At 58.1% G+C, this 15,831-nt stretch overlaps 4 protein-coding genes across 9 annotated transcripts; 2 read left to right on the top strand and 2 right to left on the bottom strand.

Annotated features, from left to right (window-relative positions):
* The first annotated feature begins 77 nt into the window (after positions 1-77).
* HMGCL (3-hydroxy-3-methylglutaryl-CoA lyase) lies at positions 78-3,729 on the top strand. Of its 2 annotated transcripts, none has more exons than XM_003212627.5 (9): positions 78-211; positions 438-512; positions 625-732; positions 1,079-1,174; positions 1,512-1,660; positions 2,255-2,318; positions 2,598-2,786; positions 2,907-3,032; positions 3,236-3,729. In XM_003212627.5, the coding sequence occupies exons 1-9, from the start codon at positions 161-163 to the stop codon at positions 3,335-3,337; spliced, it is 960 nt and encodes a 319-aa protein (XP_003212675.2). In that variant the 5' UTR covers positions 78-160; the 3' UTR covers positions 3,338-3,729. The 2 variants fall into 2 exon arrangements, with proteins under 2 accessions (XP_003212675.2, XP_003212674.2); XM_003212626.4 differs by lacking the exon at positions 78-211 and adding an exon at positions 238-357.
* On the top strand, positions 3,714-6,695 carry GALE (UDP-galactose-4-epimerase). Of its 2 annotated transcripts, XM_085208971.1 has the most exons (12): positions 3,714-3,981; positions 4,083-4,205; positions 4,276-4,391; positions 4,483-4,596; positions 4,696-4,872; positions 4,971-5,084; positions 5,167-5,233; positions 5,311-5,396; positions 5,486-5,563; positions 5,687-5,801; positions 5,889-5,950; positions 6,312-6,695. In XM_085208971.1, the coding sequence occupies exons 1-11, from the start codon at positions 3,714-3,716 to the stop codon at positions 5,942-5,944; spliced, it is 1,314 nt and encodes a 437-aa protein (XP_085065097.1). In that variant the 3' UTR covers positions 5,945-5,950; positions 6,312-6,695. The 2 variants fall into 2 exon arrangements, with proteins under 2 accessions (XP_085065097.1, XP_085065096.1); XM_085208970.1 differs by having other exon boundaries at positions 5,889-6,695.
* Positions 6,696-6,785: 90 nt separating this feature from the next.
* Positions 6,786-13,314, bottom strand: LYPLA2 (lysophospholipase 2). Of its 3 annotated transcripts, none has more exons than XM_085208985.1 (10): positions 13,178-13,309; positions 11,434-11,537; positions 11,023-11,054; positions 10,375-10,440; positions 10,189-10,236; positions 9,967-10,037; positions 9,638-9,711; positions 9,378-9,479; positions 9,106-9,282; positions 6,786-8,991 (listed from the first exon to the last, which is right to left on the bottom strand). In XM_085208985.1, exons 2-10 carry the CDS (start codon positions 11,509-11,511, stop codon positions 8,941-8,943), a joined length of 699 nt encoding a protein of 232 aa, XP_085065111.1. In that variant the 5' UTR covers positions 11,512-11,537; positions 13,178-13,309; the 3' UTR covers positions 6,786-8,940. The 3 variants fall into 3 exon arrangements, with proteins under 3 accessions (XP_085065111.1, XP_085065112.1, XP_085065113.1); XM_085208986.1 differs by lacking the exon at positions 13,178-13,309 and adding an exon at positions 12,759-12,780; XM_085208987.1 differs by lacking the exon at positions 9,378-9,479 and having other exon boundaries at positions 13,178-13,314.
* Positions 13,315-13,435: 121 nt separating this feature from the next.
* On the bottom strand, positions 13,436-15,090 carry PITHD1 (PITH domain containing 1). 2 transcript variants are annotated; one of them, XM_010723515.4, is made up of 6 exons: positions 14,854-15,090; positions 14,740-14,783; positions 14,577-14,654; positions 14,139-14,243; positions 13,882-13,990; positions 13,436-13,718 (listed from the first exon to the last, which is right to left on the bottom strand). In XM_010723515.4, the coding sequence occupies exons 1-6, from the start codon at positions 15,034-15,036 to the stop codon at positions 13,617-13,619; spliced, it is 621 nt and encodes a 206-aa protein (XP_010721817.1). In that variant the 5' UTR covers positions 15,037-15,090; the 3' UTR covers positions 13,436-13,616. The 2 variants fall into 2 exon arrangements, with proteins under 2 accessions (XP_010721817.1, XP_085065114.1); XM_085208988.1 differs by lacking the exons at positions 14,577-14,654; positions 14,740-14,783; positions 14,854-15,090 and adding an exon at positions 14,376-14,570 and having other exon boundaries at positions 13,882-14,243.
* Positions 15,091-15,831: the final 741 nt, after the last annotated feature.

Raw genomic sequence — 15,831 nt, 5'->3', positions numbered from 1 at the left:
CTGACGGCTCTGGCACGGAGGGCCCCCCGGTGACGCGGCGCGGGGCGGCCCAGGGCAAACACGGGCTGTTTGCTCAGCGGCGCCGGGCACGGCTATAAGAGGCGGCGCTCGGCGCATCCCAACGCATCCTAAGCGCGACCCAAAGCGCCCTGAGCGCGCAATGCCGCGCTTCGCAGCAGGACCGCTGTCACGTGACGCCACCCGGCGCCAGGTACCGACACACTCTGGCGCCGCTCTCACGTGACTGCCAAGCTCCGCCCGCTTCCGATCACGTGGCATACGTCACATGAGGGGGCCCGGGCAGCCATGGCGACGGCGCGAAAGTTGCTGCCGCGCTGGGCCGTGTCGATGCGGGCGGTGAGCGGCGCCGGGTCGGGGGTGAGCGGTTTGTTCCGGCCCTGTCCGGTCCCTCACGCTGTCCTTCTCTCTGCCCTCAGGTCAGCACCGCGGCCTTCCCGCAGAGAGTGAAGGTGGTGGAGGTGGGGCCGCGCGACGGGCTGCAGAATGAGAAGGTACCGCCGGGGTGGTGCGAAGGGCGCTCGGTGCAACGCGCGGGCACCGCTGCGTTTGCTTGGTTCGCACCGCGGCTCAGGTCTCAGTCCCGCTCTACTCCCCTTTCCTCAGAGCGTGGTGCCGACGCCGGTGAAGATCCGCCTGATCGACATGTTGTCGGAGACGGGGCTGCCGGTCATCGAGGCCACCAGTTTCGTGTCCCCGCGATGGGTGCCGCAGGTCAGCGTTGATGTGGGGTGGCAGCAGTGCGCCGCCAGGAGCACCCGGTTGATGTCAGACCCGGTGATGGGGACACAGGTCCCTCTTGCAGCGCCTCGTGCAGGCACCTGCAGTGCCCAAAGGCTTCCCCCGTGCCCGAGGAGCACGCTCAGCTCGGGGACGTAGCTCAGGTGCACACAGCTGTGGTGGGCTGGACACCTGCGGTGCACCTTAGGCACCACTTCCCCTGGTTTCCTGAGTATTGTCACTCCCCTTCAAAGAAAGTGAATAACAATAATAAAAAAAAGTGTTATAAGTTGTGAAGTGGGTTGTCACCCTCAGAAATCTTTCCCTGTCTCCCTTGCAGATGGCTGACCACGCTGAAGTCATGCAAGGAATCAATAAGTTGCCTGGTGTGAGTTACCCAGTGCTGACCCCTAACTTGAAAGGATTCCAAGCAGCGGTAAGAGGTCACAGAGTCTCAGGGCTGCCCAGGAAGGAATACTTAAGCCATGGTTAAGGGTGGGAAACATATCTGCAGCTCTGAATGGCAGCAGCTTCATGTCATAGCTCCTCTACAAAGAGATCGTTCTGCTGGGGAAACCTGTTGCTTATGATAGAGAATAACTCAATATATTTTATTAAAAATCATTTTTAAAAATTCAAATTTAATTTTAATTAGGTTGCCCAGCGAAAAACTGTGGGGAAAAAATAAAATGAGGGAACTGCAGTCTTGATCATGCTTGTCATTTCCCTTGCAAGAGAAGTCATCTAACGTGGTTAATGCTTTCTGTTGGCAGGTGGCAGCAGGGGCCAAAGAAGTGTCCATCTTTGGAGCAGCATCTGAGCTCTTCACAAAGAAGAACATTAACTGCTCCATAGAGGAGAGTCTGGAGAGATTCAGTGAAGTAATGAATGCCGCAAGAGCAGCCAGCATCCCTGTCCGTGGGTAAGGAGAGCCTGCTGTGAGCCCAGCGCCGAGCAGCCCGGGGCAATGTAAATGCTCCAGGTTACCTCTTTGGAGTCTGACCCACACAGCACTGGAGAGCAAAATTGCTTTTAAATTCCACTTTTTGGGAAGGAGTGCCTCTGTCTGGATGAGTGCTAAAAAAACAAGTGCGAGCTTTGTGCCTTGGGAGCGTTAATTTGGAAATGACAGCATTCCGATACAGTTTCAGGTGTTGGCTTGGTGCACTCTGGACAGCTTGTGACAATTCACACTCTTCCCCTCATTTGTTCATTCTATCTTCAGCTTTACCAGTAATACTGGCTTCTTGTCAGACTGCACACTGAAATGCTTAGATATAAAACTCTCCTGGTCTGGCATTCTTGTCTTATCTAATTTTTTATTTTTATGAAAGAAGTAATTGTAGAGTAACTAATTACATTAGTTTTGTCCACTGGAATGTATTCTGACTTTTAAAATAGAAAATGAATTCTTCTGTTGTATAGTGAACACAAAATGCTGCACAAGCTCTGAACAACTTGGCTTGTATAATCTCACTGCAGTTCTCTTGTTAAAGGTTTGCTTTTTTAACTATAGATATGTTTCATGCGTCCTTGGATGTCCCTATGAAGGGAAGATTTCTGCAGCTAAAGTTGCAGAGGTGAGTTCATAAACATAACCAGAATTTCTGGGATGTTTTTGGCTCCTTCTGGACTCTGATGACAGGAGAATGTGTTGAACCATTAAACCAAAGATTGGGGGAAGAGATGGAGGGAGGTTGCAGCTGTCTAGGCTGCCTAGCTGATATGGATGACATCAGGCAGGTGAATGTTTCCAGAGAAGAGTCTCCTGGCATGCTATGGTTCCTCTGTACTGCTATGTTCAGCTCTGGGGAGGGCCATGATAAAGCTGTCTTCTCAGTGTCTTGGCTTTTGGGCAGGTCTCAAAGAAGATGTACTCAATGGGATGCTATGAGATCTCCCTTGGTGACACCATTGGCATCGGGACCCCAGGGAGCATGAAGGAGATGCTGGCAGCGGTCATGAAGGAGGTGCCAGTGGGGGCTCTTGCTGTTCACTGCCATGATACCTATGGGCAAGCCCTTGCCAATATCTTGGTGGCCCTTCAGGTAGGATTCTTGCTTTGCAGCAGAGCACACTTGCTTGAGTTTCTTCGACTTTTGTTTGTGAACCATATGTTTCGGGAGCCTTTTATTTAAGAGAATTTACTGAGAATGGTGTTTTTGCAGATGGGTGTGAGTGTGGTTGATGCTTCTGTTGCTGGCCTTGGAGGCTGCCCCTATGCCCAGGGAGCGTCGGGAAATGTTGCTACAGAGGACCTGGTGTACATGCTTAATGGGCTGGGCATCCACACGGTAAGTGCGAGGGGTTTGAGTGCTGGCTCCAGGCTGCAGTGGAGCTTCAGGACCTGGCGCAGAGAGCCTGGAGTGGGGCAGGGTACTGTGGGCCTTGTGCAGCTCCTGCAACTTCCCGGCCCCACTGCTCTGTGCTGTGCCATGCTCCTGGAGCAGTGTTGTGGCAGTGGCACTGACCTTGTTCCCTCTGTGTGTCCTGGAAGGGTGTGGACCTGCAGAAGCTGATGGACACTGGCACCTTTATTTGCAATGCTCTGAACAGAAGAACCAATTCCAAAGTATCCCAGGCCTCATGCAGACTGTGATGTACCCAAGGGGGTTTAGTCGTGGGTCAAGGACATATAGCTATTGTGCCAGCCCTGCTCCCTCCACCATGTTGTCTTTGGAGCTCCTCCCAGGCCTGGAGCAGGAGAGGAAGTGCATAATCTGATGGAATCTCCGAAGGAATGAAAAATGAGAATATTTTCCTGAGATCTGGGGGAGGCAGGGGGAGAAGAGGCAGCTGCTGTGCGGCTGTGGGTGGTGGGCTCAGCACTAGTGCTGCCGTTGTGATTTGGGTACCAGGAGGAGCCATTAGCCTTCTCCGTGGTGCTCAGCACTATGAGAACCTTCAGTATCTGTTGTAAGATACTTCCAAGTACTCGGAGTAATAGACACATTGTTTGATCTAAACTAATAAAGATGTTTAATGACTCGAGGTCGCTGCCGCGCTCCTCCTGTTCCGCTTGTGGCCTCCCGCCGCCAGGGGGCGGTGTGCGCCCCGACCCTCGCGGACCCGCCTTGCGGCTCGCCCCGTCAATGGCCGTAGCCGTTCGGGCGGAAGCTCCCTGCCTCAGTGCCCCGCTTCCGGCCAGGCTGACACGTCCGCAGGTGGTTCGGCACGCGTGGCAGCGGGGGCGGGAGGTCCCGCCCGGCCCGGCCTTAAAGGCGGAGCGGATTTGGGCGGAGGGTGAGCGGCGGATCGCGGCCCGAGAGCGGCTCCGTGCCCCGCGGGTCGCTGGTGGTGATCTATCCGGAGCGGGCCGGGCTCAGCTCCCCCTTCCCCTGCAGCCATGGCGGAGCGCATCTTGGTGACCGGCGGCGCGGGGTATATCGGCAGTCACTGCGTGCTGCAGTTGGCCGAGGCGGGCTACGAGCCCGTGGTCATCGACAACCTCCGCAACGCCGCCAGAGGTACGCGCGACCCTGCCGGCTTCGATCCCTCCGATGCGGAGCCTTCGAACCCACCACCCCTTCCCCCCAGGGCCCGGCGCGCTCCCCGAGAGCCTGCAGCGCGTGCAGCGCATCGCGCGGACGCCCATCGCCTTTCAGGAGCTCGACATCACGGACGGGGCCGCGCTGCAGCAGCTCTTCAGCACGGTGCGGCCGCTGCCTCCTGCCCCCTCGCGCGTTGAATGTCCCTGGGCGAGGGCCGAGCTGCTATTGCCCTGACGCGTCTCTTCTCCCTCAGCACCGCTTCTCGGCAGTGATGCACTTCGCGGGGCTGAAGGCAGTGGGTGAGTCTGTGCGACAGCCATTGGAGTACTACGGTGTGAACCTCACCGGCACCATTCGGCTGCTGGAGGTGAGTGGGAACGGGAGTGGGGCTGCAGCACGGTGCGGTGCTGTGGGGCACGATGTGCTGCCGTGTGGTGGGCTCTGCAGTGCTGCTCTCCTCTCCTAGGCCATGGAAGCACACGGCGTGAGGAACATCGTGTTCAGCAGCTCGGCCACTGTCTATGGTGACCCACAATACCTGCCCCTGGATGAGAAGCACCCAGTTGGGGGCTGCACCAATCCCTATGGTAAATCTAAGTACTTCATCGAGGAGATGATCCAAGACCTCTGCAAAGCAGAGAAGGTAAGGGGCTGCTGGGGGCACGGGGCTAGGAGCAGTGGTGTTATGCCACAGTGTGCTGGGGTTGGGGTCAGGGCTGCCATATCTCTGCCTCTCCCCAGGGCTGGAATGCCATTCTCTTGCGCTATTTTAATCCCATCGGTGCCCATGAGTCTGGAATGATCGGAGAAGACCCTCAGGGCATACCCAACAATCTCATGCCCTACGTGGCACAGGTACTGCCCAGCAGGAGCTGCAGGTTCACAGTGTTGTGTGGGGCAGAGGCTGAGCAGATTATGTGTCTGTTCCTCTGCACAGGTGGCAGTGGGGCGCCAGGAATTCCTGAGTGTGTTTGGAAATGACTATGAGACGCCAGATGGAACGGGTGCGTTACTGTGGATAGGTGGTGTGAAGCTGTCCCTTGTCTCAGGAGGACTTTGTGCTCATCCCCTGTCCCCACAGGTGTTAGGGATTATATCCATGTTGTGGATTTGGCCAAGGGACACATAGCTGCTTTGAAGAAACTCAAAGAGAACTGTGGCTGCAAGGTATGAGAGTGGGACTTGAGTGAACAAAGGGTGTCTGGCCCTCCAGCCTTTGCAGCAGGAGCTGATGTGCGTCCCTTGTCCTCCTCCAGATCTACAACCTGGGCACCGGCACAGGCTACTCTGTCCTGCAGATGGTCCAGGCCATGGAGAAAGCGTCAGGGAGGGAGGTAGGTGTTAAGTCAGTGACTCCTGCAGTTCTCCCTGCCCGCTTGAGTAGCCCCCATGCCAGTGTTGGTGCCCTCTGCAGAGCCCTGGCAGTTCCCTGCCCCATAGTGCTGCTCTCCCTGCAGATCAAGTACAAGATCACGGGCCGGCGGGAGGGAGATGTGGCTGCCTGCTATGCTAACCCAGAGCTTGCTGAGCGTGAGCTGGGCTGGAAAGCTGCATTCGGCCTGGACAAGATGTGTAAGAACATCCCCCTCCTCTCCCCCCCCCCCCCCCGCACCATCCCCACTTCCCAACCCTTCCCTCACCGTCTCTCTCCTTGTGCAGGTGAGGACCTGTGGCGCTGGCAGCTGCAGAATCCCACAGGATACAGCAAGAACTGAGCCCAGGTCCGAGGGCTCGTTCTACGGTCCTGGGTTCAGGGCTTGCCCCCCACCTGCCTCCATGCTTCCTCATCCTCACCCCACCGGGTCCTCTGCATCTCAAAGAACTGAGCCCAGGCCCAGCCTCACTATCCAGAGCACTAAATCCCCTCACAGAAAGGTCTGGGACCTGGCACAGGAGGGTGCTTGGTGGGGGTGCATACTGCAGGAGAAGCTGTATCCAGTGCTCCAACATACAGTCTTGGGTGCCCAAACTGTGGAGGAAATTGCCCATTCTTTACAGCCCCAGCCCTGGGCCGCAAAAGGAGGCCTGGGCAAGGACCTCTTGCCTCTTGCTGGTCCTAGGCCTTCCTCTCTTCCCCCACAGGACCACAGTCTGAGGCCTCCTATGGACCGGCCCCTGCTGGCTGCCAGGGGCTCCCCTCCCTCCCCCTCCTCTCAGGTGGTTTTGCCTGCTATGTGCTGCTGTGGAGCTGGAGGAGCCCCTGCCCACAGCCGTGAGGGATCTGGTAGCTGGTTCTGCTTCCACAGTACCTGTGCAGCTGCTTTTGTAATCATGTTCCTAAAGGTTGCTCAGGAGCAGACTGCTTGGCTGTCACACACTGATCCTATTTATTACTGGCAGCAATACTGGCTCCCTTAGGAAATGACTCAGCTAGGCCAGTTTGCTGTCATGTAGATTAATAACTTACGTTCTAAATTATGAATAGAGCTTTTGATTTGTTTCTAAATAAATTTTCTTACTTTCTAAGTAGCAGCTCTGTTCCATGCCTGCTGCATCTAGACGGAGCTGCTGGGGCGCAGCCAGTGGAGTGTGAATGACAAACACTGCCAGCTCAGCTGGGAGAGGTTTATGATTTATTTACCTTGTATCTGACTCTGTGGACCACACACACACAAAGAGACCCCAGACAAGGAAGACAAAATAGAGGGGAAAAGAAGAAGGGGAAAAAAAGGAAAAAAAAAAACAAAAAAAACCCTAACAACAAAAAGGTGTTTTGAGGAATGGAGAGAAGCCATTCTCCTTCCCTGGATCCTCAGCACGGCCCCAGCTTAGGATGTGCTGCTCCCTGGGAGCAGGGAATGCACTAGAGAGCCATGCCTGAGGATAGCCACGGGTCCGCAGCCCCTGCTGGCCCCACCATGCACCCAGTTCCAGTTCACAGCTGAGATTGGGCTGCCTACCCCCGAGCCTCACACCCCTCCTCTTGTCGAGAGCAGGGGGGACAGGCTGCAGCAGTTTTAAACACACCAAGCAGAAGAAACAGCGGGACATAACCCCAAGCAAGGGGAAGAGCTGGGCTCCCCTCATGCCAGCAGTGTGTTTGCTGGTTTAAGACTTTCTAAAGGAAAAAAACAGAAAGCCCAACACAACCCAAAAAACCAAGGATGGGTCTCACAGACCCGACTCTCCAGTAAGCGGGTTATTGCTTTGCACATCCCCAGGACTGCAACGAGGTTTCCTCTGCCCCACACAGCCCCTGGGCACAGCTGCAGGCACCAAGCGGGGCTGTGCAGGGCGAGAACAGAACAGACCCACAGAGGCAGTACACAGGGGAAGGAGCCGCACCCCGTGGCCCAGACAGGTTGGTTTGGGGTTTTTTTTTGTTTTTTGTTTTTTTTAAAGAAGACAATGACAGCTCCAGCCCAGCAGGCCCAGCAGTACTGCGGGCTCAGCCCAGGGAGGTGAGAAGGGCAGCACTGCTCAACAGCCTCTGCCCGTATCCTTGCAGGAGGGGAGAGGGTGACGGGAGCCCACCTGCGGCAGGTGAAGGAGGTGACTGGGGTGTAGGGAGCAGCTCTGGGCTGTGCTCTTCCAGGCCAGGGAGAGGCACAGCCTCAGCTGCAGCCAGCTGGGTGAGGGGCACGGTGCCAGTCCTGGCCAGCCTGTGATTGTACACTGAAAGGCCAACATGGCCTCCACCCTTCACCCAGACCCAGGCAGCATAGAGACCCCATGCTGCCCCGCAGAACCAGCACAGCAGCTCCCAGGCATCAGATGCTGGTGAGATAACGACTGGGAGCCAACCTGTTGCCTCCAACCATGTCAGCCAGGGCCAGGATGCCTCATCCCACTCCCCACCTCCCTGAGCCAGCCCAGGTCCAAAGGGAAGGAGAAGTAGCAGCAAGAGACATTAAGGACCCATCCAGCACAGGGCAGGCTTTGTGGCAGAAGTGCTAAGCAGCCAGCTGTAAACAGCAGCACCTGGATGCAGAGCTGGGCTGATGGAGGGTGAGACCCCTCTGGGCCCCCAACCAGAGCTGAAGAGGAGATTGTAAAAGCAAAGACAGGAGGAGGACGAAGGAGGTGATTATCTGTAGGACAGAGCTGCTGCTAGCCCATGGGAGTGTGCGTGTGCGACAGGGCAGGGGCCACAGCCCCATGCAGAGGTGTGGAAGCTGCACAGCTGTCGCTCTGCCAGCCCCTGGGGTTGGGGCAGCCTTTGACAGTACCAACCCAGAGCAGAGCCTCTCCCCGGCCCTTGAGGCATCTGCAGGAGAGTCCCGGGTTCCTGAGCTCTGACTGAAAACCCGTGAGTCGCCTGAGTAGAGGCCGAGAGCAGCTATGAGGCCCTGTCCTGTGCCCGCCCCACTCCTTCCTCCTGTTGCACCAGGCATGTCCCACCCCTAACACTGTTACGGAAGAAACAAAGAACAAAAACAACTGGCTTGCCCCACGCCAGCCCCACACACTGCAGTGCCTGAATGGGAAATTGAGGGAATGGTGGTCCCCATGGAAACTGCTCAGAGTGAGAGAAAAGGCATCTCAAGGCTCGCCTTAGAGAGCTCCGACTCAACTCTGAGAGCAGCAGGGGGGCAGGGCACCCCCAGCAGAGAGGAGGCAGCGCAAGGAGATGGGAAGAGGCGGGGGCCAGACTGTGGTGGGAGGCAAGGGTGGGTGCCATGGCTTCCGTTTGCAGCAGACGGGTCACAGGGCAAAGATTGGCAGCTGCAACCTCGGCATCCTTCCCTGCGACAGTCTCAACTGGCTCTCCTTAAATCCGGGGCAGCAGCTTCTCGATGAACTCCTTCACCGCCATCATCTCCTGCAAGAGAGCAGAGCCCATCGCACCAGGGCTGCTCAAGGGCCATGCCCACAAACTGATCCCAAAGGTGTGGCTGCGACAGCCCCTTCCCCTCCCTCTGCCCAAGGCACTGACCTGAGGACAGGAATTGTGCATCACACCAGGGTAGGTTTTGAACTGGACCTTGGCAGGGGTGACAACTGATTTCAGCTTCTCAGCAGTGAGGGCCCCGAAGCGGACAGGGATCATAGGATCCATCTCCCCATGACACTGCAGGATGGCAATGTCCTTGTTCACACCGTTACTCGCTGCCTGCAACAAGGAAGAAGCACTTAGGGGTGTCCAGAGAGGGGATCCCCTAAAGGCAGGTGCTCTACAGACACGCAGGGTAGCAGCAGGCAGGGTACCTGTGGGAAGGCCTTGTGCAGCGGGAGCCAGCAGCTGAGCGCCACGATGCCAGCCAGCTGGTGCTGGCAGGTGAGAGCCGTGTACAGTGACAAGGCACCGCCCTGCAGTGAGGAGGAAGGTGTTAGCGCCACGTGGCCCACACAGCCCCAGCTCTCTGCCTCTTCCCTGCCAGCAAAGCTCCTCCCGGTCTTTAGGAAGGAAAGGGGAGGGGCAAGTCCTCTTTCTGCCCTGCCCCACAGCCCCATGCAGCTCAGCTCACCTGTGAGAAGCCTCCCAGGATGATTCGGTTGGGTGGGATTCCATTTTTCATCTCGTGCTCGATAATTGCTTTAACTGGAAAACAGAGAAATGGGTCAGTAAAAGCGGGGGAGTTGACCAGCATTGCCTGAGTCCTGAGGTGTGCACAGCACATAGGGAGAGGCAGCCTCTAGAGGTCCCACAGACTGAATGAGCTTGGCTGCAGCCTGAGAGAAGTGGGCTGGAACCACAGGGCAGGAGAAAGGAAGGAGAAGCAGAAACAAGACACCCGCCCCAGAGAGGGAGAGACACCCAGGAGCTCAGCACTTCCCCCTCTCCAAAGCTTCTTACTGCTCTCTGCAGCCTTCTTGATTCCAGCTTCATCTTCAGGTGCATCTGGAGTCAAGCCCATCAGGTCAAACCTGGGAGAAACAGCAGAGTTAGCCCCAAGCCTCAGCCAGCACCCGGTGTGCAGGGAGAAGGGAGTTGGGTGCTCTTCCCCAATCCTTCTTACTCCCCAGAATACCCTCAAGTATTCTACCCACTCTGGAAGACCTCGCCCAAAGCACTCACCAGGAAGGCATGACCATCTTCATGTTGAGGGTTACTGGGATCCGGGGTCTGCAGAGAAAATAATTTGGATGTTTCAGAGAAACAAGTGGCAGAAGGAGCCTGCAGCTGCAGGACGTCTTTACCAAAGGACCGTGGCAGACTGGGGTTCGCACCCAGCCCTCTCAGGACCTTTTACCAATTACTTACGCATGAGGGCAAATGTACTTCACGTAGGGGAGGCGGATGGAGGAGAGCGCTTCAGCCCAACTGTGTCTGGGGAGAGAGGAGAATAGAGGAGCCTGAGCGCTTGGGGATGTTGATGAAGATGAGAGACTTCCCTTCAAGGATGCTCAGTTTTGATGCTCCTACTCCCTGGCCTCAAACAGCCTCAACCCTCATGAATCTCCAGCAAGGAAAGGCAGCACACAGAGCTCATTAGCTGGAGGCAGGAGAGCTGCCATCAGCAAGCAAGGGGGCAGAACCTCCTGTGCAGGGAGCAGAACCTCCTGTGCAGGAAGCAATCTTTTGCTGCTGCTGTATCTCACGCTGTCCACTAAGGCAGCCTTGCACACTCAGATACTCCCAGCCCTGCCAAGGATGGGAAAAAGCATGGTGCTTGTCTGTTTCTCTTAAAGAAGAAAAATCAAATCCATAGGGGATAGGGGGCATCATAAATATTCAAGCTGAAACACAGACAGCCGCTGGCCAGAGATTCCCCATTTGGATGGCACAAGCTCAGCTGCTGTGGCTGAGATCAAAGCCCCAGACACATCCCCAGGTTGCTCTGTGCAAAGCAGCAAATGGCCAGGCCCACATCTAGCCACGTGACACAGACACAGCTCCAGCAATACTCACCCTGTGTCTCCAAGGCCATGTAAAAAAATGACCTGTTAAATAAAGCAGACAAACAAATGAATTAGCTAATGTGATGACTGTGTACCACGAGAGAGACGGGGACTTGTAGGGTCGTGCCAAAAGGCCATTTAGCCACTAAGCAGCAGAGAATCAAACAGGCAGAAATTAGCTGATGCTAATGACATTCCTTTGCAGCTCTGAGCATTACGGATGGGCAGAACAGGCACGCCATCACCATAATCGCTGTGCCGCAGGGCCCAGGGTGTCACCTTCCTCAGCCCAAGCCATCAAAAATCCCAGGAAACCCATCCTCATTGCTCCCCATCTGAGAGCAGAGTAATCCCAGAGCAAGGAGGGCCAGAGGACAGAGGGGTGAGGTAGGAGGGGTCCCCACCAATGCAGCCCCCTTACCGCGGCAGTCTCCCGCTCTGCCCCTGAGACAGTCACTGCATCAGCGAGGAGGGGGACAGACATGTTGTTACCACACATACACCGAGAGACTCAGACACTGGCACCTGTGGGGCAGAGGGACAAAGGTCAGGTGGGAAAATAACTCTAAGCCAGCAAATGCTGCCCACATCGCAGCTCTGGAGGCACACAGGCACCAGGCGAGTAGGGCCACATGCCTGTGGGGCACGGAGAACATTAAAGGTAGCTCAGTGACACCTCATAACCAAGCTATTCCACTATAACCAAAGTGACAGCAGCAACATGGGCAGAGAGTAGCCTCAGCATTCTGACTCTTGGTGAAGGCGAGGAGGAGCCTGACCCAAATCTGCAGCAGTGGGGAAGCAGGAAGTGCCAGAGCAGGCACCCAGCAATTTTTATGGGCGTTGATGGCTCTGTAAGAGCTTCAGCTCCTTATGGAACCATCCAGAGATGAGCCAATTAGTCCCCAGACCCGGGGGCAGCAGAGCCCTCCTGTGTTGCCTGCACAATTCACACAAGGTGCCATGCTTCCCACAGTGGGCACAACTCCCACCTCTGGCAGCAGCCCATGCTCAGCACTAATTAGATGAGAGTGTGTTGGAAGGATCATCTCCTGGCTCCCACTGGGAACACAATCAGACTGCAGTGCACCCTGTCTGGGCTAGACCTGCATGGTTTGTCTCACTGAGCACTCTTCAGCTGATCCGCAGCTCCAACAAAAACACTGGAAGCTGGCAGATGCACGCCTACACACTGCCATGTGTACTCCAGGGTCAAAACAACAAGCAGACAAACAGCACCTGTCAAAATCCCTGGCAGCCACAGCCACAGCCACAAATAACAGCAGTTCTCTTGTGGCCTTGCACACCTTCCTGGGCACAACGCAGCCAACACGAGGCAACAGGAGCTGCAATTCCATCAGATGGATAGGCTGAAAAGCGCTGCCCAGAGCAAACAGCACCACAGTACGGCTGGGTTGGAAGAGGCCTTAAAGATCAGCCCCTCCGCCCCGTGCGGTGGGCTGGCTGCCCCACATCTGCTCAGGCTGCCGAGGGCCACACAGCCCACCCCGGAGCTCAGTCTCTGCCGTCCCCACGGGGGCCCGGGGCAAAGAAAGTACTCCAAGCGCTGCCCACAGCGCCGCACCCCGCAGCGCCCACCTCCATCCCCCACGAGAAGACATCTGCGCGTCCCCATCCGCTGCCACGCGAACCCGCGACCCGCGGGGCCGAAACCTGAGCAAGACCCCCCACCCCGGACCGCCAGCATCGGACGAGGCCGCGACCGCCCCCCGCCCGCCCCCGGACCTGCCGGCAGAGCAGCGCGGGGTCACTCCGCTCCGACGGAAGTGGCAGCGGCGCCGCGAGGCGCTTAATGACCATCGCTTAATGATGGGCCGCGGCCCCGCCGCTCACGCAGGCGCAAAGCGGGGTCAGCAGCGGGGGGACAGGACGGGCCTGCGGGACCGCTTCCCCGGCTCCGACACGGCCGCGGCTCTCTGTGCAGATCGGGCGCCTGGGGACCGGCTACAGGCCGTTCCGGCGGAGCGCCTCGAGCCCGGGCACGGAGCGACGCCCCACGCGGCCCGCGGCCCGCTCAGCGCCCGCCCCGCCTCAGGGCGCGACCGCCCGGAACCTCCTCCCCCCCGTGCCCCGGTGTCCTTGGTGCGATCTGCCATCCCCCACCCGCCCCGGTGGTTCCGGTCCAGTCCCGTCCCGTCCCGCACCTCCGGTCGGGCCGCCTGCGTGCTGCTCCCGGCCCCGCCGCGCTCCACCGGAACTTCCGCCCGCGGGGTGGCGGCCGGGGCAGCGCGACGGAAGTGACGCCACCCCCGGGTCGGCCATCTTGGCTGCGCCCCGCCCAAACCGGGAGTGGTCTCGGCCGGCACGCGGGGCAGCGCCGGAAAACCCGGCCGAGTGCCGCCACCGCCCATCGCTGCTGCGCACCGCCCCCTCGAGCCCCGGTGAGGCCACGGCGGCTGCTCTGAACTCGGAAGCTTTATTGGCAATGAGAAGAGCACAGCTCGGCAGCGGAGTGGAAGGGCCCGGCCGTTCAGCACCGGCGCTCCACCCCTGCGCACCAGGGCACGGTCGCAGCCCCCGGGGCCTCGGGTAGCGTCTCTGTCCGTGTCCGTTTCCAGCCCCAAGCACAGAGCAGCGCCACAGTCAAGAGATGCAGTGGCTCTGCGGGGTGACCTGCTGCAGCCGGTGGTCGGCCGGGTTGGGCGATGCTTCGTAGTTGCAGATGGTGACCTTGTGGCGGTGCGCCTGAATGGGGACACGTCAGTGGCACTTGAATTCCTTCCTGCTCCCCACCTCACAGATCTATCTCAACCCTTCCCACCCCTTCCTGAGAGCTGGAGTTCAGCTTAAGCCTTGATTAAAGCTCTTCATGCACCAGTAATGCAGTCCTGCTTGTCTTGGCTCTCACCTCCGTCCATTCTCCTTTCAGGCCAATGTAAAATATCTTCGTTGTCTCGGCTCCAAAGTTCTTTGGGAAGTACATGGAGAGGTCATGGACATTGGAGAAGCGAGCAATTCTGGAAGAAAACAGACCGACAGCAGAGCCTGCACACATCAGGCATGGAGCGAATGGCTGAAGTTGCAAATGCAGCTTTTCCCCTCCCCGCAGTGCACATCTGTCACCACCAGCAGCCATGGGCAGAACTGCACGGGCCAGGTCCATACTTGGTGGGGTACTCGAGCTCGCCCACAGGGTCGGGATTGAGGCTAAACGTCTGCTCTGGCTCCCGGGCAGCATCATCAAAGGACATCTGGGGAATGTTCTTGAACCTAGGAACAGAGAGGAAACCCAGAAAGTTACTAAAGCGCAGTGTCACTAATGGGCTCCCTCCCCACAAATTAATGCTTTCTGGATCCCCCTCAGCAATAAGGCAGTGCTTTGCCTTCTGTAGCAGAAATTACCGACGCCAGCACAAAGCACCACCACAATCCCAAGCGCCAGGAGCGGGCTGGGTTCAGTGCAGCTCACAGCTGTGGCACGAGCGGCCATGTTCACTCCCAGCTCCAGCTTCTTTCTCCTCGTGGCTCCGGGCTTCTGCCCAGTACCCAAGAACCGCACTGACCTGTAGCTAAAGAACAGCGCAGCCCAGCAGTGTTACTCACAGCCGCAGCTCAGAGGGGTGCGAGTCATCGTCCTCCCCCATCACGATGACGGCCTTCAGCTTCACGCTGCCTGTGAACCTGCTGGGAGGGAGCACAGCGGAGCGGTGACAGCGGAGCACCGCGGCCTCGCACTGCCTCTCGCCCGCCCGGGCCGCGCACTCACGGGACGTTGAAGAGCAGTTCCGCGTCCTCGTCGCTCTCCACGAACTGCGGGCGGAAGAGCGGCTCAGGACGGGCCCGGCCTCACCGGCAGTGCCCAAGGGCCCCGGTACCGCACCTGCTCGCGGTCGCCGCGTTCCTCCCAGGCACGGAAGACGCGGGCGCCGCTGCCCTCGCGTCGCTCGTTGAGGCACTGCAGCCGCCCGCGGTCGATGCGGAGATGCAGGCCCCAAGCCGCGCCCCGCTCCCCGCCGTCCGCGGCGCAGCACCGGCAGCGCCCGGGCCCGTGTCCCTCCGCCATGCCCGCAGAGCCACGCCCACCCCGAGCCACGCCCACCAAACAAACACTCGAGCCGCCCAATCGCGCCGCGCCCCTGCAAACATCGCTCGCCCGTCGGCCCCGCCCACCCGCGGCCCACGCCCCGCCCAAAAGCCGCGTGCTGGGGGCGGGGCCGCGCATGCTCGGAAAGGAACAGGCGGCCGAGGGTCCAGTGTTGGGTTTTATTGAGACACGATTGTTCTTTTTCATATAACTTATCTAATTAAAATATTCGTCTTAGTTACCACAAAAAAAGGAACATAGAAAACTGTATATACACATCGGGGACAGAAATACAAATACATGTCAGAGTCACTCCCACCCGGCCGCAGCGGGCAGGCAGCGCTGCTCGGGGCCGTCGCTGCAGCTGAACGGAGGCATTGCGCGAGGCCGAGGGCCGGCAGTGGGGGGATCCGACACCCCCCGGCCATGGGGCGCGGGATCCCCGCAGCTGGGAACGGGGGGCCAGATGAGGATGGAGGGGGGAGGGATGCGGTCACAGCGCCTGCAGGCAGGCCCAAAGCCGGGCTGTGCCCCAGGGGGAAGAACCGGGAGCACAGGGGGCAGCAGAAGGTCGTGAATTGTCATGGAATTAGAAGTACAGCCAAATTAAACACAGCAAACTGCAGGAGCCGGGAGCAATTATCTTACAGCAGGATGCACCGCAATGCTACGCAGTAACATTGAAGCATTTCGGACTGTAACAAACATACAGCACGGGAGAAGCTGAAAACCTTTCCAAGACCTTCAACACAAGAAAAAACGCAACAGAGGACA

The sequence above is a fragment of the Meleagris gallopavo genome, chromosome 25, assembly GCF_905368555.1.
Source record: "Meleagris gallopavo chromosome 25, MGAL_WU_HG_1.1, whole genome shotgun sequence".
Classification (NCBI taxonomy): domain Eukaryota; kingdom Metazoa; phylum Chordata; class Aves; order Galliformes; family Phasianidae; genus Meleagris; species Meleagris gallopavo.
The sequence above is the reverse complement of the archived record's forward strand: the minus strand, read 5'-3'. Positions and strand labels throughout refer to the sequence as shown.

Coding starts and splice junctions, on each gene's coding strand:
- PITHD1 (XM_010723515.4), bottom strand. CDS start 15,036: ATGGCGGAGGGACACGGGCCCGGGCGCTGCCGGTGCTGCGCCGCGGAC. Junction 14,784..14,853: donor AACGCGGCGACCGCGAGCAG/GTGCGGTACCGG, acceptor TTCCGCCCGCAG/TTCGTGGAGAGCGACGAGGA. Junction 13,719..13,881: donor TGAAAGGAGAATGGACGGAG/GTGAGAGCCAAG, acceptor GTCCCCATTCAG/GCGCACCGCCACAAGGTCAC.
- LYPLA2 (XM_085208985.1), bottom strand. CDS start 11,511: ATGTGTGGTAACAACATGTCTGTCCCCCTCCTCGCTGATGCAGTGACT. Junction 10,237..10,374: donor AAGTACATTTGCCCTCATGC/GTAAGTAATTGG, acceptor TTTTCTCTGCAG/ACCCCGGATCCCAGTAACCC. Junction 10,038..10,188: donor AAGATGGTCATGCCTTCCTG/GTGAGTGCTTTG, acceptor TGTTTCTCCCAG/GTTTGACCTGATGGGCTTGA.
- HMGCL (XM_003212627.5), top strand. CDS start 161: ATGCCGCGCTTCGCAGCAGGACCGCTGTCACGTGACGCCACCCGGCGC. Junction 1,175..1,511: donor TGAAAGGATTCCAAGCAGCG/GTAAGAGGTCAC, acceptor TTCTGTTGGCAG/GTGGCAGCAGGGGCCAAAGA. Junction 3,033..3,235: donor ATGGGCTGGGCATCCACACG/GTAAGTGCGAGG, acceptor GTGTCCTGGAAG/GGTGTGGACCTGCAGAAGCT.
- GALE (XM_085208971.1), top strand. CDS start 3,714: ATGTTTAATGACTCGAGGTCGCTGCCGCGCTCCTCCTGTTCCGCTTGT. Junction 4,206..4,275: donor CCTCCGCAACGCCGCCAGAG/GTACGCGCGACC, acceptor CCTTCCCCCCAG/GGCCCGGCGCGCTCCCCGAG. Junction 4,597..4,695: donor GCACCATTCGGCTGCTGGAG/GTGAGTGGGAAC, acceptor CTCCTCTCCTAG/GCCATGGAAGCACACGGCGT.